Source organism: Lepidochelys kempii, chromosome 4 (assembly GCF_965140285.1).
Source record: "Lepidochelys kempii isolate rLepKem1 chromosome 4, rLepKem1.hap1, whole genome shotgun sequence".
NCBI classification, from domain to species: domain Eukaryota; kingdom Metazoa; phylum Chordata; order Testudines; family Cheloniidae; genus Lepidochelys; species Lepidochelys kempii.
The window spans coordinates 19,184,433-19,211,121 of NC_136383.1; the positions used below are offsets into that span (position 1 = coordinate 19,184,433).

The window sequence follows — 26,689 nt, forward strand, 5'->3', positions numbered from 1 at the left end:
AGCTTGGAGCCCCCTCCTTCACCCAAAAGCCCTCATCCCCAGCCCCGCACCCCCTCCCGCACCTCAAACCCCTCATCCCCAGCCCCTTCACCCCCCCTCCGAGCGTGGTGGAGAGCGAGCAGCCGAGGGCGGTGGATGGAGCGAGTGGGGACCGGGCCTTCGCGAAGGGGTGGGTCGGGGGTGCTCGGTTTTGTGGGATAAGAAGAAAGTTGGCAACCCTCTTGCCGAGCCGCCATGGCCCCACAGCGGCACGGGGAGGTGTGCACACATGCCCCACGGCAGCGATGGCTGCAGGCCGGCCCTGGGGCATAGCCCTTCCGCCCCCAGGGCCCGCACAGCTAGGACTATATTTCCCTCAATCCCGGGGGCACCCCTCCAGCCTCGAATCGAGGCCGCGAGTTCGCGGAAGGATCTCTACTGCGAGGCTCCAGCAAGCCGGCGCGCAGAAGGCGGGCGAATGCGTGCGCATCTCCCTACCGATGCCGAGAACGCAGCCAATAGGAAGGGGCGTTCGCTACTTTGGCGGTGGGACTGGGAGGAGTCAAGCGCCGTTAGGTAGGGAGGAGGCAGCACGTCACAGCAGCTCTCGCGAGAGGTGCAGACGCGAGCGCCGAGGGGACGCGACGGCCGGTCGCTGCCCTCGTCGGCGCGGTTGGGACCCGCCCGCTTCCGGCTGTACTCCAGTCAGAGCGAAGCTGGTGAGCGACGCCTTGCTCGTTTCCATGGCGGCTGCCGTGGCCCCAATCGGCTGCCAGAATGAGGCTTGATTGACGCGGGCATTGCCCTATCGCTAGTGGCGTTTCAGGGCGAGGGGGAGGTCCAGGCTAGTAGCCCTGTGAGCCCGGGGGTGGGACGGAAGGAGGCAGCCAGCCTCGCCAGGGGGTAAGAGGCCCTCTCGGCCAGGGCGGAGGCTGCCTTGGGGTGAGGGGGGCGCTGGGCGAGCAGGGGGTGTTGATCGGGGCTCCCGCTTCCTGGCCTGCACCCACCCCCCGCTGGGTCCCGCGGGGCGGCCTGGTGCGGGCGGCCCTGGGGGGGGCTAGCAACATCCCCACGCGGGCCCGGGTCCCTGTGGAGCAGCCTGGGCCCGGAACGGCGGCAGCAGGGCCGCGGTGGGCTCCCGGTCACGGGCGGTCGGGGCTGGCTGTGTTACCGGGCCCTCTGCCCTGGGAGTGCCTGTGGGGAAGGCCTGTGGCCTGTGCTGTGCAGGCGGGCAGACTCGATCATGGCAGGGGCGGGCTGTAGACCCCAGCCCACAGCACGCTGCTTTGGTGTCTGTCACAGCTGACTTAGACCTGGCCTCTGGGGGCTCTTGCATGTGTCAAGCTGCGGGGTTCTTGTAACGCTCCCCTCCTCTCCCCTTCCCCGCTCCCCAGTGGCGTGTAAGGAATTAGCTAGCGCCCCTGCTCTTTGATGGATGGCTTCTGAATTGCTGACAGGGAGGCTAGCTCGTTCACCTGCACATCTACCACTGTGATATATGCCATCATGTGCCAGCAATGCCCCTCTGCCATGCACATTGGTCAAACTGGACAGTCTCTACCTAAAAGAATAAATGGACACAAATCAGACGTCAAGAATTATAACATTCAACAATCAGTTGGAGAACACTTCAATCTCTCTGGTCACTCGATTACAGACCTAAAAGTGGCAATTCCTCAACAAAAGAACTGCAAAAACAGAGACTGCTGAATTGGAATTAATTTGCAAACTGGATACAATTAATTTAGGCTTGAATAGAGACTGGGAGTGGATGGGTCATTACACAAAAGTAAAACTATTTCCCTATGTTTATTCCACCCCTCCCCCGCACTGTTTCTCAGACGTTCTTGTCAACTGCTGGAAATGGCCCACCTTGATTATCACTACAAAAGGTTTTCTCCCACCCCCTACCCCTCCTGCTGATAATAGCTCATCTTAAATGATCACTCTCCTTACAGTGTGTATGGTAACACCCATTGTTTCATGTTCTCTATGTATATAAATCTCCCCACTGTATTTTCCACTGAATGCATCCGATGAAGTGAGCCGTAGCTCACGAAAGCTTATGCTCAAATAAATTAGTTAGTCTCTAAGGTGCCACAAGTACTCCTTTTAGCTCTAGGGATGGGGTCCTGCTCTTTTAGAGCAAGAGCATGCGAGTTGTGTCCCCACTGTGTCTGGATTCCAAGCGGCCACAGAAGGTTGCCACACAGTGACAGCTGCCAGGTTCCTGGGTGACTGTGAATTTGTTAAGACTTTCAAAATAAGCAGTTAAAGGAAACACTTGCACAGGGCTGGCCTACAACATTTTGGCACCTGAGACGGAGGGCTCGAATGACGCCCCCCTGCCACCTTGCTTGGGCCAAAACTTTGAAAGGTCTTAACTCTGCCTTCTTCCTGTTCTTCTCTGTTGGATGCTCTGCTACCTACCCCAATAAAGGACAACTAAGAACTTAAAATGCCTTGTGCAAAAAATTTTAAGTAACACTTAACTTTTCTTGTCTGCATACTTGTCATAAATATAAAGGGAAGGGTAAACCCCTTTGAAATCCCTCCTGGCCAGGGGAAAGCTCCTCTCACCTGTAAAGGGTTAAGAAGCTAAAGGTAACCTCGCTGGCACCTGACCAAAATGACCAATGAGGAGACAAGATACTTTCAAAAGCTGGGAGGAGGGAGAGAAACAAAGGGTTTGTGGGTCTGTCTGTAGTCGTCTTGGCTGGGGACAGAACAGGAATGGAGTCTTATAACTTTTAGTAAGTAATCTAGCTAGGTATGTGTTAGATTATGATTTCTTTAAAAGGCTGAGAAAAGAATTGTGCTGAATAGAATAACTATTTCTGTCTGTGTATCTTTTTTGTAACTTAAGGTTTTGCCTAGAGGGGTTCTCTATGTTTTTGAATCTAATTACCCTGTAAGATATATACCATCCTGATTTTACAGGGGGGATTTCTTTATTTCTATTTACTTCTATTTTTTATTAAAAGTCTTCTTGTAAAACACTGAATGCTTTTTCATTGTTCTCAGATCCAAGGGTTTGGGTTTGTGGTCACCTATGCAAATTGGTGAGGCTTTTTATCCAACATTTCCCAGGAAAGGGGGGGGTGCAAGTGTTGGGAGGATTGTTCATTGTTCTTAAGATCCAAGGGTCTGGGTCTGTAGTCACCTAGGCAAATTGGTGAGGCTTTTTACCAAACCTTGTCCAGGAAGTGGGGTGCAAGGTTTTGGGAAGTATTTTGGGGGGAAGGACGCGTCCAAACAGCTCTTCCCCAGTAACCAGTATTAGTTTGGTGGTGGTAGCGGCCATTCCAAGGATAACGGGGGTAATATTTTGTACCTTGGGGAAGTTTTGACCTAAGCTGGTAAAGATAAGCTTAGGAGGTTTTTCATGCAGGTCCCCACATCTGTACCCTAGAGTTCAGAGTGGGGGAGGAACCTTGACAATACTAAACACTAAAAAGAAAAGGAGTACTTGTGGCACTTTAGAGACTAACCAATTTATTTGAGCATAAGCTTTCATGAGCTTCATAAGCATCCGATGAAGTGAGCTGTAGCTCACGAAAGCTTATGCTCAAATAAATTGGTTAGTCTCTAAAGTGCCACAAGTACTCCTTTTCTTTTTGCGAATACAGACTAACACGGCTGTTACTCTGAAACCTATACTAAACACTGGCATTTTTATCTGTTTGATAAAGTGGTGCTTTCTGTGCCTTCTTGGCTGCAAAGATTTGAACTGCTTCCTGCTGAAGGTCCACAGTCTGGGCCAGCTCATGCTCTATTGAGATGTTTGCAAGGCCGACCATTGTGGAGTGTAGGTGTGTTTTTATTAACTTCAGCTTGGAGAAGCTGCGTTCTCCACTGGCAACTGTTACAGGAAGTGTTAGAAGTATGCACAGAGCAACAAAAGCATTTGGAAAGAGGGTTGGTCATCTTATTTGTGAACATTCCAGAACAGCCTTTGGAGTTGATCCTGCTGAAATGTATCTTGAAAGGGCTTTCAGTTCATCACCTAAATCACTTGCATCAATATTGTACATGTCATCATGTGTCAACACTGTCTCTAGTGCCTTGCATCGCTGGTGTAGATCTTCTTCAGGTATAGTGAGGAGTTTTGGAATATCATACAACATCCCAAATACACTCCTGTGTTGCTTGAGCTGTATGAAACATTCTTCAACTGACTGTATTGCACAATCTAGCACCTGGTTAAAGAATTCAACTTTGAATTGTTGTTTGGGGTCTCTTATGGGATTATCCCGTGCCTCGTAATCAAAATGTCATTGTCTTCGGTGACTCTTGTATTCTTGAATGGGTGGGAAAATAGCTTCAGCGTGAAGTTCCTCTGCCAACTTCTGTGCACTCTTCAGAACGTTTTTAAATCCCTCATCTGACTGGTAAGACTGTAGGTATGACTTTGCTTTGTCCAGTTGTTCCATTGCACCACATATATAGAGGTCAACACCTTGGAGTCTCTTGCTTACAACATTTATTTCAAAGAGTATGTCATGCCAGAACACTAAGCCACACAGAAATTGGAAGTTATATATGTTTCTGGTGATTCCATTTCCCTCTGACATTGTTCTCCCATGAACAGTTCCTGTCATAGCATTACCCTCCATAATGGCGACTATGGCACCATCTATCTTTCCAATTTGGTGTTTATTAGGCTTTATCGCCTCCACTCGACTTTCCCATCGTGTGGCACTCAGTGGTTTCTTCTCCGATGTTGCTTCAAAATTGGCCATCGATGAGTTGATGCAGAGAAAAATGCTTTGAATGACATTAAAAAATTCAGCAGCCTCACTAGAAGCTGATGCTGTATCACTGACCACCAAGTTCAATGAATGAGAACTGCCTGGGACAAAAAAAAGCTTGAGGGTTTAACTCTCGGATCCATGTCTGCACTCCTCTGTTCTTTCCTCTCATGTTGGCACCATTATTGTAGCCCTGACCTCTCATGTCAGCTGTCACAGTTCCCGTATCTTCCAGCTTTTTAAGAAGCACATTTGTCATACCAGCTCCTGTAGTATCATCAATGTCAATACATTCTAGAAAATGCTCTCTGACAGTCACCATTGCAGGGACATTTTCCCTAGGTTCTGTTGTTGTTACAAAACGCACCAGTAAAGTCATTTGTTCCATATGGCAGATGTCAGGTGTGCAGTCCAGAATAACAGAGTAATATCTTGCTGACTTCAGATCTGCCACAATCTTCTGTTTGACTTTTCTTGCCTGTAACTGTATGATCTCATTTTGAATTGTTTTTCTAAGGTAGTGGTGTGTGTACATTTCTTGGATGGTGACTTTTCTTAGATGCTCCTGGAGTAAAGCATCAAACTCAGCCATCAGCGCCACAATTTTAAGGAAGTTTCCATTGTTTGGCACGTACAGCTGATCTGAAGTGCTACGCTGTGGTAGGTTTTGGGTAGCAAGCATTCTCACCATGGCAATGAGCCCTTTCAAAACATTTTGCCAGTAAAGAGGCTCTGATGCAATCTTCTCTTGATGCTGATTGTCTGTGGTGGCTTTTAACCTTAGTCTCATCTCAAGCTCTTTCCACCTATGGAATGCTCTCTGGTGATTTGCTGCCGTCTCATGGCATGCCAGATTTCTAGCCAGATTTTTCCAGTCCTTTGTTCCTGTAGAACCCAATGTGACTAGAAGAGTTTGCAACAAAAACAGTATGCAGCATTCTGGGTTTTGGAGCACATAAGCCATGGCCTCTGCACTTTGTCACCATTGGGGATTTCACGCCAGTAATGTGTTGGATGGAAACTTCTATTTTCATTGTCTTTGGGGAACATGAAGTTTTTCACTTGCTGTGGCCCATGCAGTACAAGGAAGTCCCTCAGGCTACTGCTCAAGTGGGTCCACAGTTCTGGATCATCTAGACTTAAGGAACTAAACTCAGCAACAGCTGTTTCTTGCTCCTCCACGAAACTCTTCTCTGATCTACACTTTTCTTCAGGAATGTGCATGGTTACATCCATTTGAAATGGAGATATGGATGCTGCAGTAGCTGCCAGGTCACCTGCACTCTGACTAACTGGAAGATCAGGCATCTCCTCACCACTCACATCCTCACTGGGGCCAGAAGGCTCACCGTGAACATTTGTGTCTATGTATCTCAGGAGAGCTCCTTCCTGCTTAGATAGAAAAGCTTCCTTTGCTTTCTTTCTTTTTTTGAATGCCGCCCCCGAGGGGCGTTTTCTTCTTTCCCTCATGACTGCTGTTCTGTGCCAGCTATCGTGGTTCTCAACACTCAATTGAAGGGTGTGACAGGTTGGATCACAGAAACCCCCTTGGGACTGCCACCTGATGTGCCAAGATTACTTCTGCCCCTGCTTTGCTGCCCTGTCACTTTGGACTTCGGTTTGAGCCAGACCTGCTAGCCTGCTGCAAACCCAGATCCAGGTCTGAACCACGTCCCCTAACAGCGATAGGCTTAACTGAAAGCAGCTTGCAGACATGTTCCTGTCTTTAACAATCAGATGCCCAACTCCCAATGGGTTCCAAACCATAAATAAATCTGTTTTACCCTGTATAAAGCTTATACAGGGTAAACGCATAAATTGTTCGCCCTCTAAAACACTGACTGAGAGATATGCACATCTGTTTCCCCCCCCCCCCCGGTATTAATACATACTCTGGGTTGGTTAATAAGTAAAAAGTGATTTTTATTAAACACAGAAAGTAGGATTTAAGTGGTTCCAAGTAGTAATAGACAGAACAAAGTGAATTACCGAGCAAAATAAAATAAAACATGCAAGTCTATGTCTAGTACGGTAATAAAACAGAATACAGATAAAAGCCTCACCAGTTCCAGTAAGCTTTCTTTTACAGACTAATCTCCTTCTAGTCTGGGTCCAGCAATCACTCACACGTTGTGTGGTTACTGTCATTTGTTCCAGTTTCTTTCAGGTATCTTTGGCGGTGGAGAGGCTCTCTCTTTAGCCAGCTGAAGACAAAATGGAGTTTTGGAGTCACCTGGGCAAGTCACATGTCCATGCATGACTGAGTTCCTTACCAGCCAAGGCATATTCCTGGGAAAGCCCAGCTGTGGATTGGCATCTCCAAGTTCATTGTTGGTTATACAAATAAGCAGGCTGGTCGCAGGGCCTGAGTGAGGGAAGATATCAGCGTTTTAAGGGCCTAACTGGCTCCTACTACTTCAGTTGACTGCCTGTTCTCCTCAAGTGGGTTCGGGAAGCCACACAGGAAGCTCCCTGAGAAGCTGGTGTTAATCAGTCCAGGCTCCTGGGGGTGCTAGAGAGGTACACAAGAGGCTCCTGCTCCTCTCTCTCCCTGCGGTTCCTGCTGCTTTCTGTTGTTTCCTCTCACCTTTTCTCCTGCCTGCCTGCTATGTGTCTTGTGCCCTCCTTCCTCCAGCACAGCACTCCACCATCTCTGTGCATCTAGAGCAGAGAGAATACATATGCACCAGCAGCAGACACAATTTTCTACACTCTGGGCCGCCCCACAGTCTGGCACCTGAGGCGGCCTCAGTTCGCCTCATGGCAAGGCCAGCCCTGACCTTGCAGGTCATACGGTGTCTTGGATAAACATACACAATGTGATAGTTTACCTGTGCCAAAAAACAACTGAAAAACTGCCTTTTTTTTTTTTTTTTTAGACATCCTTAACAACAGGTGAGTTGTTTTGAAACCTACCAAAAACTTCTAGCTTATACCCTGAACTAATATTAAACAAACAAACAAAACCAAAAAAATCCCCACCACCTTTCCTTTGGATAGTTATAATGGGAGTGAACCTACTGTTCAAAATGGAACCCTAGTTTTAACCTTAATTATGGAGCTTGTGCATAGTGGCCCTGTTCAGGTTAATTCTTAATGATCTGCTACTCAAAAACAACAGTTTTTTTTCCTAGGATCCCATCTATTCATGTTATGGTTTTGCAGGGCACTGGAAACAGCAGTCAGGAGCCACTTTGCAATTAAGGCACTTCTATAAACATAATTACTAGATAATCCTGACAGACCTGCACAGCAGGGACTAGAACTGTGGTCCTTCACCTGTCAAAACACATGCCTTCAGCTAAAATAAAACCTCAGTCACATTGTTGAAGTACAGATGGACCCTTGGACGTGATTCTCCACTGTCTTGGACCTTGCATAGTCATGTATACATGTACGTAGTATGTGTAAAATATTACCAGATCAGAATAATCATATATTATGACCACTTTGCACAGGAATAAATGACTACCCAAGGTCCAAGACAGTTCTTTCCAAGCTTTGGCCAGTAATGACAGGGCACACAGTGCTATCGCCCTGATCCTGCAAATACTTCAGGTATGTACTTTTTTCATGTAAGTATTGCATGGTTAAATTTAAGCACGAGTGTAAATCATTGCAGCCTTAGGACACATAACTCATTCCAATTAGATAAAACAATAATTAATAGCTTAGTCTTCAATTAAACCTTCTGCACATGTTTTCAAGAGATTTAACTGTGGAAAGGGGTAAAATATGTCACTGTTAAATGATGAGCAGCCACCTGGTAGTTTGTTAGCACAATTCTGTTTGTTTAAAAGAAGATTTAAAACGTACAGTTTTAAAATTGTTGGACCATTTGTCTAAATCTAGTGTGACTTCCCTGAAGTCAGTAGAGTTGCACCTCTGCAAAACTGGAATAACTGACAGTACAATCTGGTTTACTATTTCTGTGTTTAGGATTCCCCCTCCTGCCCTACCCTACAAAGAATTCAACTTAAGTTATACAATAAATTAATATGGCTCTTCCTTGTAGGGAGTGAGGTGGACAACACGACACATCAAATGTTTCCTACTTCATCTCCTGGCAGGTCAGGTCACTGCATGGCTGTTGGGCACTGTGTTCTGGGGAGACAAAGTTTCCTGTGAGCATCCTGCATGTGATGGCAAGGTGGTGTCTGGCCCGGACTGTTACTGTGGTGTCCCTCACTGTAAATCTGTCTGCTGTTGCTGTCAGGTACCCTAGCTGCCGACTCCTCCACCCACTACTCCATCCATTCAGAGAGCTGGCCTACAGGTATTTAAATTATAACACAGCAGTGACATAACCCTGCTACTTCCCATAAACAATAAAGCTAGGTTGATGTCTAAGGCCTTGATCCTGCAAATACGTATGTGCATGCTTAACTTTACATGAGTAGTCCCACAGAAGTGTCTCATGGGACTATTTGTGTAAAGTTATGTCTGTTTTGGCATGATCAGGGCTTATTTAGCCCTGTTATTTACTTATTTACCCCTGTTACACTTTCGATGGAGTGGCAGGGTATTTCAGATATTAAAATCAAAATTCTGCCATCAGATCTGCTGAACTTGGAGTTGCAAATATGTGAGTTGCACATGCATATCCAATGAGTGAATTTGGCCCTTAGTATGGTACATAGTTCTGGTAAAATCCCGAAAAGCAGCAGATGATTTTAAGTAAGTTTGTCGCAAGTAGTTACCATTGGAGACAAGTTACTCACTTGCATATGTTTACAGTTTTGGGCCTATTATATAATTTTACTGAAAGTCATGACAGTCTTGATGTATTAATTTTTCATTCTTGTAGAGAGGAATTAATTTTACCAAATTATAGGAAGTATAGCTAGGAAAAGAGATCTCAGATGGAAAGGTTGTGGGTCTAGTTGAGGAATGGGGCAATATTATTGCCTATTTATTCATTTGGATTTGTACGCTTTTTTGTAAATAAAATAAAAAGAAGCAACATGACAATTCCTGATGTGTGTATTCATAATACTTATGTAACACTATAATGTAATTCCAATGAGCTGAACTATGCTGTATTTTTGGAATGTCACCACTTCTTTACTCAAAAGAAATTTTGGTCATATAATGAGTTGTTATAATCTGTTGAAGAATTATGCTGCAATTTTGCTCAGATCATCCAGTTTTTTTGAGTTTCTTTGGTTTTAGTAAAAGTGCGTTGTTTGGCTAGGGCTGAAAAGGTATTCAATATTCAGAGCCTGTGAGTAGATAGATCAGAGGAAGAAATTTCTCTGGTTTACTCAACTACAGCTTAATCACTGGGCAGATGGAACTGACTGTATATTTGTAAGCTTAATATGTTACTACGACTTTAACAATTTTAACACCATGTCTTTTTTTCTCTCTTTACAATTTGGAATTCTAAAACTTGGAATTAAATAACTTCATTAATATATTTTCAGGAGTGTAACACTTACTCTTTTTCCCCCCTCAATAGCTCAGTTCCAGTACATTGGTTCCATTTTTACCCTGTCAGCATGTTGAGCTGTTACAATCCAAATGAAAATGTCCACAACAAAGCTCACACCTCCCCATATCCAGGGTCAAAGGTTGAGCGCAGCAAAGTACCTACTGATAAAGTGAGCTGGCTAGTTGAGTGGGAGGATTACAGACCTGTGGAATACACTGCAGCCTCTGTCTTGGCTGGACCTACGTGGGCAGATCCGCAGATCAGGTGAGCAGTGTCGGACCAAAAGAAATTGGGGGTTCTTCTAGATGAATGTGGTTCTGCTACCCAGTGTAGAGAAAGGAAGGAATTTGTTTTAAATACAGCTGATAGAGAGAAGTTTGATCTACTTCTGCTTTAAATATCTTTCCTAAAATTACATGTGCACCTGGTACTTGTGAAAGTGACGGACTTAATAATCCTGGCTAGAGTACTGTATAATTTGGATAGGCTCTGTGAACTGTCCAAACATCTTCTACTGCACTGCACCTGTGACTATGGAATAGGTAGTAATTTTCTTCTAGAATGAATGGGTGTACCAGGCACAGCCAGATATTCAAATGAAGCTAGTTCTGTAACACATGCACATTTCTATGGCAGTGAAAGGGGTTAGTAACATGAGGAGGGAGCTTCCTTTCTATATGGGATAAAGATGAGTAAAATCTCAGTCTTGCTACACTGTCCTTTCAGTTGTTATCGACATCAGGGCTAGAATACTGCTGCAGCAGCTATATAGAGGCAGAGAAAGTGTTTCATAATATGTACATTTCCGTTTGTTTGTATTTGTATATGAAATGCAAACAGACAGTAATAATACAATGTTAGAATTCTAGAATTGATCACTTGGATTCAAGAAATTCAGAAGTTAAGGTTGAGTGCCCAGCTTTAACTCTGCTTGCTTGTACATATGTATATCAATCCTGTCTAATATTGTAATCATACACTGTTTATTAAAGAATGCAATCTACATATTCTGCAACACTAGATATGTATGTGTCTAAGAGATCTTGTGATGCTGTATTTAAACTGTATGCAAACACTTGCACAAAAGGGGAGAAATAAAGTTAGTTAGTGCTTCAATCTTAATTTTCATGTTTCCTGACTTTGCGTTAATATTTGATTACATTTATTATTATAGTATTATTTGCACAGCATCTAATACCAAGGACTCTTGTAAGACTTAGGGTAGAAATGACTATACTGTGCTAGTGCAAAGTAACCATAGCACAGGGTATATTCTCCCTCTAAATGTTCATAATTCTTAAAAGTGCTGATCCAGATGTTGTGTGTCAGTGTAATCTTCCAAGCAAGCCAGGTTTGAAGAAAACTGGGTCAATGGTTGTAAAGTTATGAATATTTGATGAAAAAACCTTTTGAAATATGCACATTCTATATGTCTGTGTGTGCATGCCCCTCTATAGACTCGTGGCGTGATTTTCAAAGGCACTGATGGGAATTAAATGCAAACTCCGAAAGTCAGTGATTTAATTGGAAAAGTGTTTAGTGTGTATTTTTCATATGCTCATAATTTTGATAAATCACAGCCAATCAAAGGTCTCCTCGGGGATTGTATCTATGTCAAGTTTCAAAGCTTGGCTATTTTGTCCTGTAGACCTGGCTCCAAAAAAATTGGTTAAAAATTTATAAAATGGGAAAAATAAATGTTTGCCAAATTCAAAAGTGGACAAAGGGATTTTGTTCAAACTTTAAAACAAACACACACTTTGGGCCAGAATCAGTCATGGAAAGTATCATCCCAAAAGGTGGATATTTTAGAAACTTAAAATGTCAAATCCATATATCACCTGTTAGAAGTATTGAGAGATTCTGCAGTTTGCAAATACTGACACTTTAATGGGGGCAGGGGAAAAGCTTAGAAAAATAGGGCTGCAATTCAGTTTTAGACATTTTGGTGAACCAAGTGCCAGCCCTGAGATTTTTGGTGTTTCAGATCCTTTGGATGGCATTACAGCCTCTATAAATAACAGCTGTTGGTTATTTAGTAACTTACTCTATACTATTCTTCCCTGAAACAGTGCCAAAAACTTTTCTCCCAGATTCAATGAGAAGGATGGACAAGTGGAGAGGAGGAGTCTGAGTGGCTTGTATGAGGTTGAAAATGGGAGGCCCAGGTAGGTATTTTTACTCCTTAATCTTCTGTGTCAATGTTGTGACACTGCACCACATATTGTCATAGTAATATTATTATGGTATGATTATGACATAATTATGGTGCATTTTGTACAAGATAAGTCATGTGAGATGTCATTGAAAAAGTTATGATTTGCTGAATGTGGTTAACTGTTTGTATGCATGTATCATTTTTGTAGCTGAAGTTATGAATATTGACTCTGTATCTGTATTTCAAATGTAGTTACACCTGTGTAGTGCCCATTAGACAAGATGCTTTCAGTCTAGATGGCTGGTTGGGAAGAGCCTATTCAGGGCAATGAGCCATTAGGGAAAACAATAGGTCTTAGGAGAAGCTTATCTCCCACTTGGTGAGCCTTTCTGAGAACACTCCAGACAGCCTGTAAGTAATGGCTGCTATGACTCTACAAGGACATGTGACCCAAGCCACATGATTCTGGATTCCATCTTGAGATATCAATATTACAAAGACTGAACTGGGGAAAGTGCTGGATCCAGGCAAAAGGAATTTCAATCTGTATATGAAAGACCTGGGGATTCCAAGCCATCAGGCAAATGCAGCTTGTCCCTTAAGAATCTGAAGCCTGCTTGTATCATCAGCTAGGGTGAGAATTTGCTAATTCATGTCCTGTCTTTCTAGTATCTTAGACTTAGTTTGTGTTTTTGTTTGTTTATTAGGTAATCTGCTTTGATCTGTTTGCTATTACTTAAAATCTATCTTCAATTAATAAACTTGCTTTTGCTTTATCTAAACCGGTGAGTTGGAGTGAAGTGCGTGGGAAATTGTAGCTCAAGGGACAAAGGCTGTTGCATATTCCTCTCCACATTGAGGGGACAGGGGGGTGAACTCTATGAGCTTACACTGTACAGTTTCCTGTGCAGCTCAAGACGATATAATTTTGGGTTTATACTCCAGAGGGGGTGCGTGCCTGGGGAGCTGAGAGTTACCTTGGCTGTAGCCTTTCTATTGTTTCGTGCAGTGGCTAGGCAGAGAGCTTGCATGTAACTGCAACTGGATGTGTCCCTAGGGTGTATGCTGGTGGAAGTGTAGGACTGGGGGCATGTCTGCAGCTTGTCAGAACAGTGCAATGTGAGAAGGGGCCCAGGCTGGTGGGTCAGAGGGCTCAGTGTACCCCAGTTCCTGGTGGCACCCTGAGGGGAACTCCTCACAAATGTCATTTGAGAAGGTGTGTTTTTAATGTCTTTTGTATCTAATTTAGCATGTGTTACATACTAGACCAGAAGAGCACATTATCTGTGCTGACTTCACTGGTGCAAAGTCCCACACCAGAAAGTTTGCTTAGAAGAGAACTGTAAAGGAGCAATGAAGTGGTGGGCCTGTAGCTAACCCAGCTCCCAAGATTGGAGGATGGGTTGGATGTAGATCTACATGTGTGGGAGAATGTGCTGTAGGATGTGTTGCATCAGTGCATTCCTGCTTTAGCTTCTGCTGGCAGAACTTCTAAGGAAACACCACCTCCTTCCCTGAGGTGTAACTCTCTCAGACTGGATGCAGCAGTTCTCATTGACACAGGAAGGTACAGTTTGTACCTCTCTGCAGCAGAGGTGAATCTGGCACATTATATTTAAACTGTTTATTCTCTATAGGTAAGTGTTTATAATCTCCATTCTTGTGTTCCACACATCAGAGATGAGATTGGAAAGCTGACTAGCAAGCTGAGGGCAAGATTGTGACCTTCCCCTACCTGCTAGTATACAGTGTCTCCTTACTCTTCTCGATGAACTACCCACATAGCCAGCCCATGTGTGAGGCTAGAGAAGACTGTGAAGGGCTGCTACTCCCCCCAGCAAAATGAGGTTGGGACCTTGACCCCCATACCCTGGCATGTAGAACTGCTCTTGCAAACCAGTCACAATTCCTTCCTAGACTGCTCCTGGGATGGTGCAGCTACGTGTTCCGTCCTCTTTACCCTTTACCTTGGAGTAGGAACAATTTAGACCCTTCAGGAGAGTTGTAGTCGTGATCTGGAGGTGAGACTAGTTTAGTTCTTTGACATCATTTCATTTTTTCCTGTGTTTGGTTACTGTATTTAGATTCCAAGGTAAAAGAACAAACCAAAGAATGTCCCTCCAAAGTTCCAGGATCCCTTGCCATATTTTAAAATACAGCATTATAGGAGTTTACAAAACAAAGTGTTGTGGTTTAACTTTTATATTTTATTGTCAAATTTAGGAAATGTAATGGAGCTTGATCTCACTAAAATGTTTAATAATATTTTCTGTCCATACCTTGAGAGAGAGAGAGAGAGAGAGGCTGAGGTATATGTCGACACTAAGAACTTGACCAAATGTACATTGTTATCCTCCTCTTTCCTTCTTCTGTAGTTCCTTATTATTTGAATGAAGCTGACTTCCCAGAATATTTGTACATATGGGTGTTAGGGTTCCCTCCCTGCTCTGAACTCTAGGGGTACAGATGTGGGGACCTGCATGAAAGGCTCCCATAGCTTATCTCTACCAGCTTAGGTTAAAACTTCCTCAAGGCACAAATACTTCCTTGTCCTTGGAACGGTACTGCTGCCACCCTCAAGTGAGTTAGACAAAGATTTAGGAAAAGGACCTCTTGGAGTTCCTGTTTCCCCAAAATATCCCCCCAAGCCCCTTCACCCCCTTTCCTGGGGAGGCTTGAGAGTAAACAAGGTGAGCACAGACCAGTCCCTTGGGTCTTTAAGACACTAAAAACCAATCAGGTTCTTAAAAGCAGAACTTTATTATAAAGAAAAAGTAAAAGAAGCACCTCTGTAAAATCAGGATGGAAGGTAATTTTACAGGGTAATCAGATTCAAAACACAGAGGATTCCCCTGTAGGCAAAACTTTAAAGTTACAAAAAAAGAAAAACACAAAAAAAACCAGGAATAAACCTCCCTGTTAGCCTAGGGAAAATTTACAAGCTAAAACGAAAGATAATCTAACACATTTCCTTCCTATTACTTACAGTTTGTAATCTTAGATGCTCAGTTCAGGTATGGCTTTCGGAGATGTACTTTCCCTGCCCTGGTTCCTTGCTGGCCCGGAGAGAACACAAAGAAGCACAAAACAAAAACCTTCCCCCACAGATTTGAAAGTATCTTCTCCCCTTATTGGTCCTTTCGACCAGTTTATCTGAGCTTCTTAATCCTTTACAGGTAAAGGAGGGATTTTATGCTACTCTTAGCTGTATGTTTGTGACAATGGGGGATTTCATATGTACCACCTTCTCTTTCAGAAATCCATCAGGCAGGACGGGACTGGTGGGTCGAGGATTATTAGGGCGCTGGGGACCAAACCATGCTGCAGATCCTATTATAACTAGGTAAGGGAGACAGGATCAGAGGATGATAGGCCAGCAGAATGGAAAAATGTAGAACTTGCATTCATGTGTACATGTCAGGTACCTGTATATGAAAAACTATGATTATATTTTGATAGGTAACATCCATGTAATAGATATATTTATGTGCAGTTAGTTTAATGAAATATTAGGTAAATGCTTTATTTTCATTTTTGGAGAGGTGAATGGGAAGTAATCAGGACAGACCATTACTTTAACTGGGGAAGCGGATTTTAAAAAAAAAAATAGGAATAACGCAGCTGATAAACCACCGTAGGAAAGTATACACAAGATGACGTGGTAAAAACATCTGAAAGCACAGTGGTGTTGCAGAATACCTTGCATGATTCTCATCATAATATGCCAATGGGCGTTTCCAATGCTCTGTGTAAAATTACTAGTTATCCTTTTTAAAAGATTGTAGGTTTGAAATTCACAACTGGTAATAACTGAAATTCAGCACGGCACATCATGAGATGTGTATCTCCATTGCACTGTTTGAGATGCTGTCTGGTTTTAATGCCTTATCTGAGGAGATCCTCTCTGCTGTTCAGGTCAAAACACATAGCAGTTTTATGATATTATTGCATTAAAATTCAATATATATATAAACATTGCATACAAAAACACATTAAAATAAAAATTGTTAGGTGGCAAAGTCAAGCACTCAAAAATTAGATGTCAGAATTAAGGTGATTGTGCAACCTTAATTTGGCCCCCATGGGCATATACATTGTGATACAGTCTTTAATAACATGATCATATACCATTTTTTTCCATCGCACCATTGCCTAATCCAATTTACAGGATGAGTAGTGCTCAGGAAGTGAGGCAACAGATCAGTATTTCTTTTTATGATCATGGTTCAGTGTAGGCCCTGTAGCTTATTTATTGCATTCCATCCAAACCCTGCTCTAAGTACAAATTTATTACTTTCTTCATAGGCTTTTTAGGCTGCTCATCACCACAGTATAACCCTAATATCTGAAAAGGAGTACTTGTGGCACCTTAGAGACTGACCAATTTATTTGAGCATAAGCTTTCGTGAGCTACAGCATCCGATGAAGTGAGCTGTAGCTCACGAAAGCTTATGCTCAAATAAATTGGTTAGTCTCTAAGGGGCCACAAGTACTCCTTTTCTTTTTGCGGATACAGACTAACACGGCTGCTACTCTGAAACCTAATATCTGAATACTTCAGAAACATTAAACTCCCCATGGAGATAAGAGAGCATTTTTATCCCCATTTCACAGATGAGGAAACTAAAGCAAGGACATAGAGACTTATCAGGGCACACAGTGAATCAGTGGAAGAGCCAGGATAAGAACTCCCAGATAAGCAGTAGCTAATTCCCAAGCCCTTTACTCATTCCTCCAGACCATGCTTTCTTGATGCCAGAGTGTCCGAGCAAACACAATTCATGTTGACTTTAGTAGCAATTGCGAGCGCTCAGCACTCTTGTCTCAGGTATTTAAAAGTGGGCACGTAGAAAATAAGGAATCCACAATTTGTGTGAAAAGTTTTAAGTGACTTGCCCAGCATCACCTAGGAACTCTGGCAAAGGCAGGGATTTAATCCAGTTCTCTCAGGGCAGCTTTCAGCTGCCTTATTACAAGATGATGATTTCTGTTTTACAGTCCTGCCTCATTCACCACACCATACCTTCCAACCTCAAGAGCAAATACTGCAGGGGCAGAAACAGTCTCATTCACTTGATGACCTTGCTTAATTCCAAAGAATGGAAAATAATTTTCCTCGTTTGTCATTCCCTGCAGGTGGAAGAGAGATAGCAGTGGCAATAAAATAATTCACCCAATCTCTGGCAAGAACATTTTACAGTTTGTAGCAATCAAGAGGAAAGACTGTGGGGAATGGGCCATCCCAGGGGTAAGAACCAAAGCACCAAGCAGACATGACAATTATTGTCTAGTAAGGCTATGAAAATGTAATTGGTATTGATTTGACAGCTAGTGTGCATATCCTCTGAATGACTTCCCCTTGTGAGGCATATGAGGGCACTTTAGAAAGCATCAAGGAGAACTAAAATATTGTTTTATCAAAAAGCCATTAAACTGTTTTCTTTTTATTGTCATGGTACAAGACAGTATTTGCATCTAACTAGGACTATTCTTTCCAGCTTCATTTATTTACAGATTTCACGCTTCTTTTATTATTGTTGATTACTATTGGTGTTCATAACTCTTCACAAATCCGTTATACCTCCTTGAATGATTTACAGTCTAACACAGACCAATAGAACATACTGAATAAAGAGCAGATGGAATAAGGAGAGCAGACAGGGTCAAAGAGATATCAGCAATGGGTGTTTTTGTTTTTGTTTAGGGTATGGTAGATCCAGGAGAGAAGATCAGTGCCACACTGAAACGAGAATTTAGTGAGGAGGCCTTAAACTCCTTACAGAAATCCAGAGCAGAGAAGGAAGAGATGGAGAAGCAAATGAACAGACTCTTCAACCAGGAACATTTTGTGGTAAACCTTTTCTTCTTCTATGGTAACCTTGTATCTTATTAAAAAACATACTCAAACATCAATAGAATTTATAGGGGACTAAAGAAAAACTGTAGCAGAATGGTTTCATCCATGACGCCACTGTGCTGTACTGTGGGAGTGGATTCTACTTGTGTCCTTCCTCGCTTGGAAATATCCCTACAACTGAGGATTTCTGAACTTTAATATGTGGTTTCCTAGCAGGGAACTGTGCTTTGGTATCAGCCAGTTGCACGTTTGGGTGTAGAATCGTAACATGAGAGAGAATTAGATAGAGCCCTGTTTATCTGGGATCTACACTCTGGAAAAGGCATAGTCTGGAAAAGTTCAATTACATCCTCATTTTATGTATCATTTTCTTATAGAGACTGATGTATTGTTTTGATGGCCAAGTAGAGTTACTGGAGGTACGAGCCCCTATGAATCTTCTGGCTACAGCTTCCTTAAATCCTTGTCTATTGTGGGTGATTACAGTGCACTTACACCGCATTCTGTGCCAGTCCCTTAATGGAAAGTGCATGTCAATAAATTGTGTAAGGGTCATCATTACTGATGCTCCTCCGTTTTGCAGTAAAGGCTGCTTTGCATTGCTTGGCACCTCAAGGCTGTGGAATGGAGTTGGGGAATTGATAGGAAAGAGAGCTTTGGACAGTGATGCATTTGTTATGCCTCACCAACTACTAATCTCTCAATAGATAAATATCGCTCTAGACGTGGAAGAAAGCCCAGGATCATGGATTATTTTCCTCAGGAGACATTACATGATTATAAAACTTCAATAATGGAGAGGGACCACACAAGAAACCATTCAGTTCAAAGGACAGCTGTCAAAGCAGCTATCGAAAAAGAACTGAGAGTATTAACTGGAACTGGTTGTAATGTCTAGAATAATTTTAAATCTTTTTCCCCCTCTTCTTTGCAAATTTTCTGTGGCATTTTGAATTTCAGTGAAAAATGGTTCAGAGCTTTCAGGAAAATTTCATTCAGGTTTCTCAGATTTTTAAATGTTTTCACCAGTTCTGTTAACTTTTGTGCCTCACCAATGGATAGATGCAGACTGCCGCAATCATAGCGAGTCTGTGAAACTTGTTTAGAATGCCATTCTACTGAGTATTCCAATCTTTATCCTGTGGATTAATTCCCTTTCTGCGAACAATAATTAATGTGTCTGAGCTCAGTGGGTTCTAGTGATTAAATGATTAATACCATTTATTATTGTGGTAGCATGTAGAAGCCCCACACTATGCTAGGCACTGTACAAATGCAGAACAAAAAGACAACCCCTGCCCCAGGGCGCTTACAATCGAAGCATAAGACAAGAGACACTGTGGATACAGACCCGGGGGGGGGTGGGGGGCATAAGGAAACAATGAGAAAATATTGGTCAGCATGATAGGCAGTGGTCTAAGCACACCAGTTGCTTAACTGTCAAGATTTTTTGTCTGCATTATGGGAAAGGAGTGTTTTTTAAAGAGGGATTTGAAGTAAGACAATGAAGTGATTTGTAAATGTTATAAGGAGCTCCTCCCATGTGTGAGGGGCAGCATGGGAAAAAGCACAAAAATGGTTGTCTTCAAACTTAACAGGAAAAGCTTTTGAATGTGCTGACTCGTTTGGGGGAGCAGATCATGTACTCTTCCAGAACATTGCAAACTAGTACAATTTACAGTCATTCCTTAACCAACGGTGAGGCCTTTTAAGATTCTGTGTCATCTCCTGTAATGTTGTGCCCTCAGCTTAGATTGTCTGTTTTCTTCTTAGGTGTATAAGGGATATGTGGATGATCCTCGTAATACAGATAATGCCTGGATAGAGACAGAAGCTGTGAACTACCATGACGAACCTGGTGGGTATCCACATTTTTACCTTTTTAGTAGTTGCTCCCCTAAATATGCTGTTACAAACTAGGGGGAAGATGACAGAAAGGTGGTACAGGGCCTGAGATGCACGTAACTCATCAAGTGTGAAAATTAGGTGTTAATCTATGGAACAAAAGTCATTGGGTGAGTTTTTTCCCCAGAGATGTTCACCCATGGCACACAGTAATCTTTTTCTCCAGCTCAGCCGGTTCCAATAAATATCCCTAAAGGTTAGTTGGCTAAATTATGTTAAGAAAAATAGGTGCTTTGGGAGGATATCTATTTCAATTGAACATATTGGAAGAATCGTGAAAATGTAACTTAATTTTTAAGATTTTATATATATTTAGTATAAATTATTGGCTAGAGACCAGACATTTAACGAAGCCTTGTTCTTGCTACAGTGTCTCTTTAAATTTGGTTTACTCTTCTGTCCCATCATGAAACTTGGGAGGAGGGATTTAATTTTTCAGAACTGTTCCAGTAACTAGCCAATGCAAAGGACTTGTTGCTTGTTTAGAGGCATTGTTTTTGGTGAAGACCTGTAAAGACAGCCAATTATTGTTGTCTTCACTCTTCATTATAGTGTGGGATTAGGCCATTGGTATTTTCAGGTACCCTGCTGAAATAGTAGTATCAGAATCTGGTTTACATCTTGGAGAATGGCATGCGGGATGGAAAGTTTCCAACCATTAGCTATATAAAGGGTATAAAACATTGCAGCAATAGGGGCAGAGAAGAGCAGAGATCAGTTTAACCTAAAACTTACTTTAGCAGGAAGACAGTGCATGTAATCACATTCATTTTACTAGCTAGCCATGGCACTTGTGAAACTGCAAAAATGGTGACACAAGGGTTAAGGCTACCTATTCCGTCTCCAGCTCGACAGTATAATGTCAGTTATGCATGTAAGTATGAGAGAGGTAATTGTAACACAGAGGAAGAATGTGCTTAATGTCCTAGCTGCTGCTTAAAAACTGGAATGGCATTTTCATGGCAGTAGTTGGAGTGAAACTGGCATGAACAGGCCTCCTGCAGCTGAGAGTAATGGAGCATGCAGGATAGTGAGAGGGCAGGAAAGAAGATAAAATACTGTCTTAAATCTTTTGTTTGGCAATCAGGTGAGACAATGGATAACTTGCTTCTGGAAGCAGGAGATGATGCTGGGAAAGTGAAATGGGTTGACATCAGTGAGAAACTCAAGCTATATGCAAATCATGGCAACTTCATCAAACTTGTAGCTGAGAAATGGGGAGCACACTGGAATGAAGACCCTGTTCCTGGCTGCCATAAGTGATGCTACTGGAAACTGATGCAAGTATAAAAAGGAAAAGAACATGTTACTTTATTTAGAGAGGCCATCTTTTGTATCTTCAGTTTTGTTAGTGTTCAGTACTGGGTATAAATTGGTACATTAATTGCCTTTTGGTCTGAAACTAGTGTTATACATGGTACATAATGGTAAATACATCAGACATGAAGGGCAAAAAGCATATAGAAGCGCTCCAGTTAAATAGCTGGAATATTCTATGACTGCAGTTAGGCATGGCCTAAACCAAAGCATCTATAAGACTTTTCTCTTCCCAGAACTCTAGAATCCAAACTGGGATGAACTCAGACTAAAAACAGACTTTGCTATCACGTTCTCCATTGCCTTCTCCTTAGTGATTTCCATTCAGCTCTTAACAACTGCAGACAGACATGGCAGTGCCGAGATTCTAAATTGTCTTGATTTTTATACTAATTTGTTGGCTTGGAATTTAGCTTTGTGTGCGTTTGCTGATATCTGTCAGGAAGAGAAACTTTTCAGGTAGGCATGAGGTTCAGTGTGATGAGCTAAGTGATGATTTAATAAATGTGATATGAAAGTTATATAATAAACCAAAAACTAAATGAATTCACTTTCGCTTTAGGAAACCACTGGCAAAAAAATAAAAAATCTTGTCTGAGAAGTGAGTACTCCTGATGTTGAGTATCATGAGTATTTTGGTAGACTGAATTGTTGTGTTAATCACTCATGAACAAATCCAATAATGAATTTGAGTTGTGAGGAACCTCTAATACAAGGTTGCCCAAATATTGTGACACAAAGGGTCAAACTGCTAATTTGCCAGGAAGCCAAGGGTATGATCCAGTATGCATGTATTTTATTCCAAGACACATTTATAAGTGCACATAACCAGAATATTTGCTTGTACTTGTGCCTTCCTTGATAAGAGACACACAGGTTTGGTTGAACTTGCCAGCAACTTAAGAACCTGTAGCTGATCTGATCTGCTTGTATTTTCCTGCTGTTAAAGCAAGAAAATGGCTTTCTGGGCTATATATTAGGACTATGTGGGCTGAATTTTACTCTTGGGCTACTCTTCAGGCAACTTTGCTCTGATGTCATCTCATCCTTCCCCTGGCACCATGCTAGAGCTGATCTTTGTTTTCTTTTTTAGATCTTCTGTAGAACATCCCTGATTGATGTGTATCGTGCCTGGCTAATTGAATATCTCTAATAATGCTAACCCTGATAATGCTGCATTTGGTTGCTAACAATCCCTCAATGTTGCAGTACTCTCAGAGATAGCCTGATGACTCCAACATTGGGGGGCGAAATTACATCAAAAATGTCTGCTGGCAAGTGCTAAGATTCAGCTCTAGAAAGGACTTTGAATGTGGTCCACTGATTGGACGCACAACTACACTCAACCATAAGCATCATAACGGAGACGTTTTGACCAGCTCAGTACCACGGGTTCCCCGTGTTACGCAGCATCACTCCTCCACACATCCATTGTGAGGATGCTCTAGTCCGAATGGTTGAGAAGATCAGGGCAAACCTGAGCCTACCACCATACACAGACATCTTTGACCACCCAACAGTATGTTTGTTGTCAAAGCCCCTATTGTGGGCCCATTTGTCCTGTCGAGATTTCTCTGTGATGTCGATGTGGTTTGAGCAATGGTCTGCAGCTGATGTCGGAAACCATTCTCTTATAACTGACCCAGTCATGTGTGGACCCAGCCGTGATTTGCCCACACTGCTCATGTGTCCTTCTGAACCAATTTCAAATGGGCCAGGGTAAATATGCAGCCAACCCTCACATCTGGGGCCAACAAAAGGATTCCATGTGCAGCTGTGGCCAAAAACAGACAATGACACGCATCGCTGGCGACTGCCCTGTGACCAGATTTGATGGTAGTCTGAGGGACTGAACTTTGCTGCTGCCGTAAATTGACTTGGCAAACTCCACTTTTAATAAGAATACCCTGCATCCCTCCCCCCCTTACTTGTGTGTTCCGATGTTTAGCTGTTCATATGTATGATGTTCTGCCAGTGTTTAGCTTGAGTTGTCCTTGCTTTTGCTTAAGTTCATCTTATTTCTGTCCACTTACTCTAGTAATTCTCTGCAACACATGAAGGGTTGGTATGTCTCCTCCCACTCTCCTTTATATTTAATAAGTTGAGCTCTTTACCTTTCCTTACAGACCTTGCTTCTAAGTATGTTATCCTTCAGGTATGCTTTACGCTCTCTGCCTTCAAATTCTAAAATAATGTGACACCCAAAAGTGAACTCAGCATTTTTTGGCTGTTGTGCTGAATAGTTAGAATAACTTTTTTTTTTTTGCTTGTTTTACAGGAGGTGCACCTCTTTAATATAGCACTTGTCTTTTCTGTGACTGTCTGCTACATAATTGCAAATAAGCTCTTCAAAACCAAACAATGCTGAAACTTCAAACTGTATCAAAGTGTAACTGCTGCCAGCACAATGTGTATTATCAGAGTTGTTGACAGTGTTTGGTGGTTGAAGCTTTTGTGCGGATTTCTTGCTTCTCCCCACAAATCAAATGGGCAGGATGATATTGTCAACATGAATAGAAAATTCCGTTGCATACTATATTCTTTTGCAGTTCGTTACTCTCTCAGCATCACTGATAATATCTGAGAGTGATATGTCAAACATGTTCACCTCAAGAGGGCTGTTGAGGAAAGTCAGATAATGAGTTAAGGCTCATTTTTCAATGCTCTCCTATCAGGAATCAGGGCCTGGAGCCGAGCCAGGCTCTGGGCAACCTAATGAGCACAGCCTGTAGTAGGCCGGCTGATTGGCTCCACTGTCTTATTAGTGGGAAGAGTCTGCTCAAAGCATTTGAAGACTTGGTTGCAATAGCTCCTGTGCCTGCTGGTTCCTAGCCTTGGTCTTACCTTGTTTCAGTCCTGGTGTTGCCATGCACCCAGCCTTGCTATGAGATCATTGTGGGCTCCTTCATAGGAAAATGAGTAAGTGTTATTAAAGGCAACTGAGTTTCTCCAAATCCATGGAACACCTACATGCTTTACAATTACCTGCTATTTGAGTGTCTCCCAAAGATTCTTCACCTTTAACTTCACACAAACAATTTAAGCTGCTATTTCTTAAGTTTCCCAATGTCTCCTAATATGACTGGTCTTTTGAAAGCCGTTTACTTAATGGTCACTCTTCAACACTAGGGCAAAATTCTGCCAGTTGCAAGTGTGGTTATCCAGTCCTCACTGTGCTACAAAAACATATGGAAGGGATGGGTAGTTATATGCTGTAAAAAGTTTAAAGAGCTGATAGTATAATTCAGTGTTCATTAGCAGTTATTCTCATCCCTCAGTTGTCATTGGTTGTAAGGGAATGGGAGCCACAGGAAAGAAAGCACATGAGGAGTATTTAGGAATGCAGTTAATTTGTGACACTTGTAGAGGTTTGTGAAGTTTGCCCACCTGTTCATTCCAGTCCGCAAAATGGCTAATTGAATAGTTGCCATCTAAAATATGAGGAGAAATAATATATATCCCTTACCAACTCTATTACTTACAAATTTTTAAGCGCTGCTCTAAGTTTGATTTTTTGTTTTTGCTTCTGCTGCTACACTGGACTAATATTTCGGAATAGGGTCCCATTATCTGTGATACCTTCACAACTAAGAATGGACCTTCATGTTGATCGACTGATTTGAAAGACTATTCAGTACTTTACACTTTTTTTTTTTTTTTTACCATTCCCAAGATAGGGAATGTGGATTATTTTTTTTTTTAATTGGCAGTGAAGAAGAAATAGTGGTACATTTGTTGCAAGAGTAGGAAATGAGAAAAAGGCTCTTGTGGGAAGTAGCTTTGGGAAAGTGTAAAACTAATCTAGCCAAATTATGTCTACTTGTGGCTATAGTGTAACAGAAAAGGGAGGACTTAAAACTAAAAACCTAACTTACATGCCATCTATATGCTTGTTGGATAAACTTTGCAATCAGAAATTTTTATACAACTGTGCATATGTTTCTGGAAGTGTTAAGACTCAAAAGAAATAGTTCTTACTGAATATTGCAAAAGTTTAGATCTGTATATTGAAGAAACATTAATTGTTCTGGTCCATGAATGCTGTTTTTATTAAAATTTCATAGTCACATTGTCATTGAATTTATGTTTAATCAAGCATCACTGAGTTAAAATCAGATTAAATATAGGAATGTTTTATGCAGCTTTTTCATTCTGTGTTGTATGTGAAAGATTTAAATTTCCAGGAGGGGGAGGGGACAGAGGAAAGACTAATACTAGGGGTTTTGTGTACAAACAGTTTTCTGATTTGTTCTTATTGATAGTCTCTTCATGTATCATTTAAATTTCATTACAGAAACAGAAAAACTAATGTGTTTCAATTATTAATATATAGGCAAAAAGCTAGTAGTCTCATTTTTCCTGTATTTAAGAGCAGTCCGTAGATAGAGATTTATTTTAGTGTCTTCTCCCACTTTCTCCACCACCCTCTAATTCATTTGCATAAAGTTGTTCTAACTATAGAAGTTGTGCCGCTATAGTTAAAGAAACCTATTTTCAGGGTGTTACAAATCCTGTACTATAAACATTCAAATACATTTTTGTGTTTGAGGTTAAAATCTGATGGGGCCACACTTTTCACTTCTATACAGGGAGGAGATCTGGAGAATAAGAAAGAAGTACTGTTTCTACTGAAGTTTCTCTGTGGTTACCACATGGTTTTTGGACTCTACAGGTCAGGAGGAGCAGTAGATGTGACTGAGAGAATGGCTACTATCCAGTGCTTTATCCCACTATAATTACTGGAGACTGACAGCATTATTTAAGCATGTGGTACATCTCATTATGTTATTTCCTTGTACAATCCTAAATAATTTCTCCCTCCATGGTATGTACATCCTTCAAAGATTGGTGTCCTGTGTCTCTGCACATTCTTTGTTCCCTTATCTCCACACTTTATATAATTAGCTCTTTTAGTATTTCATCATAATCTTGCTCTTTATTTTCATCTGAACTTCTCTACTGTACTTGTAGTAAATAATTCTGTATGGGAGGGGAGATGGATTTTATTTCCTGTGGAAAGTAGTCATGCCACAATTACGTTAATAGAAAATCAAGGATAATAAGGAAGTGAAAATGTTTTGATTTAAAAAACAAAAATGAGGAAGGTACAAATTGTGTCTGTCATTTAAGCTTTCAAATAAAAATTGCTTATAAATAGACCTAGGTGTACATTTCTTATTGAGTAGGTGTAAGTTTGGCTCATCTTTAAGAGCAGTCCTTTAAACAGACTGTTAGAAAATGTTCAGTCAATGCTCAGTCTTTAATAAAGTATAAAGTGTGGAACATAT

The 26,689-nt window shown here is 41.9% G+C and overlaps 1 protein-coding gene across 7 annotated transcripts in view; it reads left to right on the plus strand.

Annotated features, from left to right (window-relative positions):
• Positions 1–792: 792 nt before the first annotated feature.
• NUDT9 (nudix hydrolase 9) overlaps positions 793–26,689 on the plus strand; it is a 53,898-nt gene continuing 28,001 nt past the window's right edge. Inside the window, exons 1-11 of one of the 7 annotated variants that reach the window (XM_073340638.2) lie at positions 793–882; positions 6,888–7,250; positions 8,189–9,006; positions 10,192–10,428; positions 12,237–12,332; positions 15,579–15,665; positions 17,459–17,570; positions 18,027–18,173; positions 19,953–20,037; positions 21,172–21,364; positions 22,495–26,548. In XM_073340638.2, the coding sequence (XP_073196739.1) occupies positions 8,873–9,006; positions 10,192–10,428; positions 12,237–12,332; positions 15,579–15,665; positions 17,459–17,570; positions 18,027–18,173; positions 19,953–20,037; positions 21,172–21,347 (1,074 nt within the window). In that variant the 5' untranslated portion in view covers positions 793–882; positions 6,888–7,250; positions 8,189–8,872 and the 3' untranslated portion in view covers positions 21,348–21,364; positions 22,495–26,548. The other 6 variants (XM_073340647.2, XM_073340645.2, XM_078852435.1 and 3 more) reach the window with 6 other exon arrangements.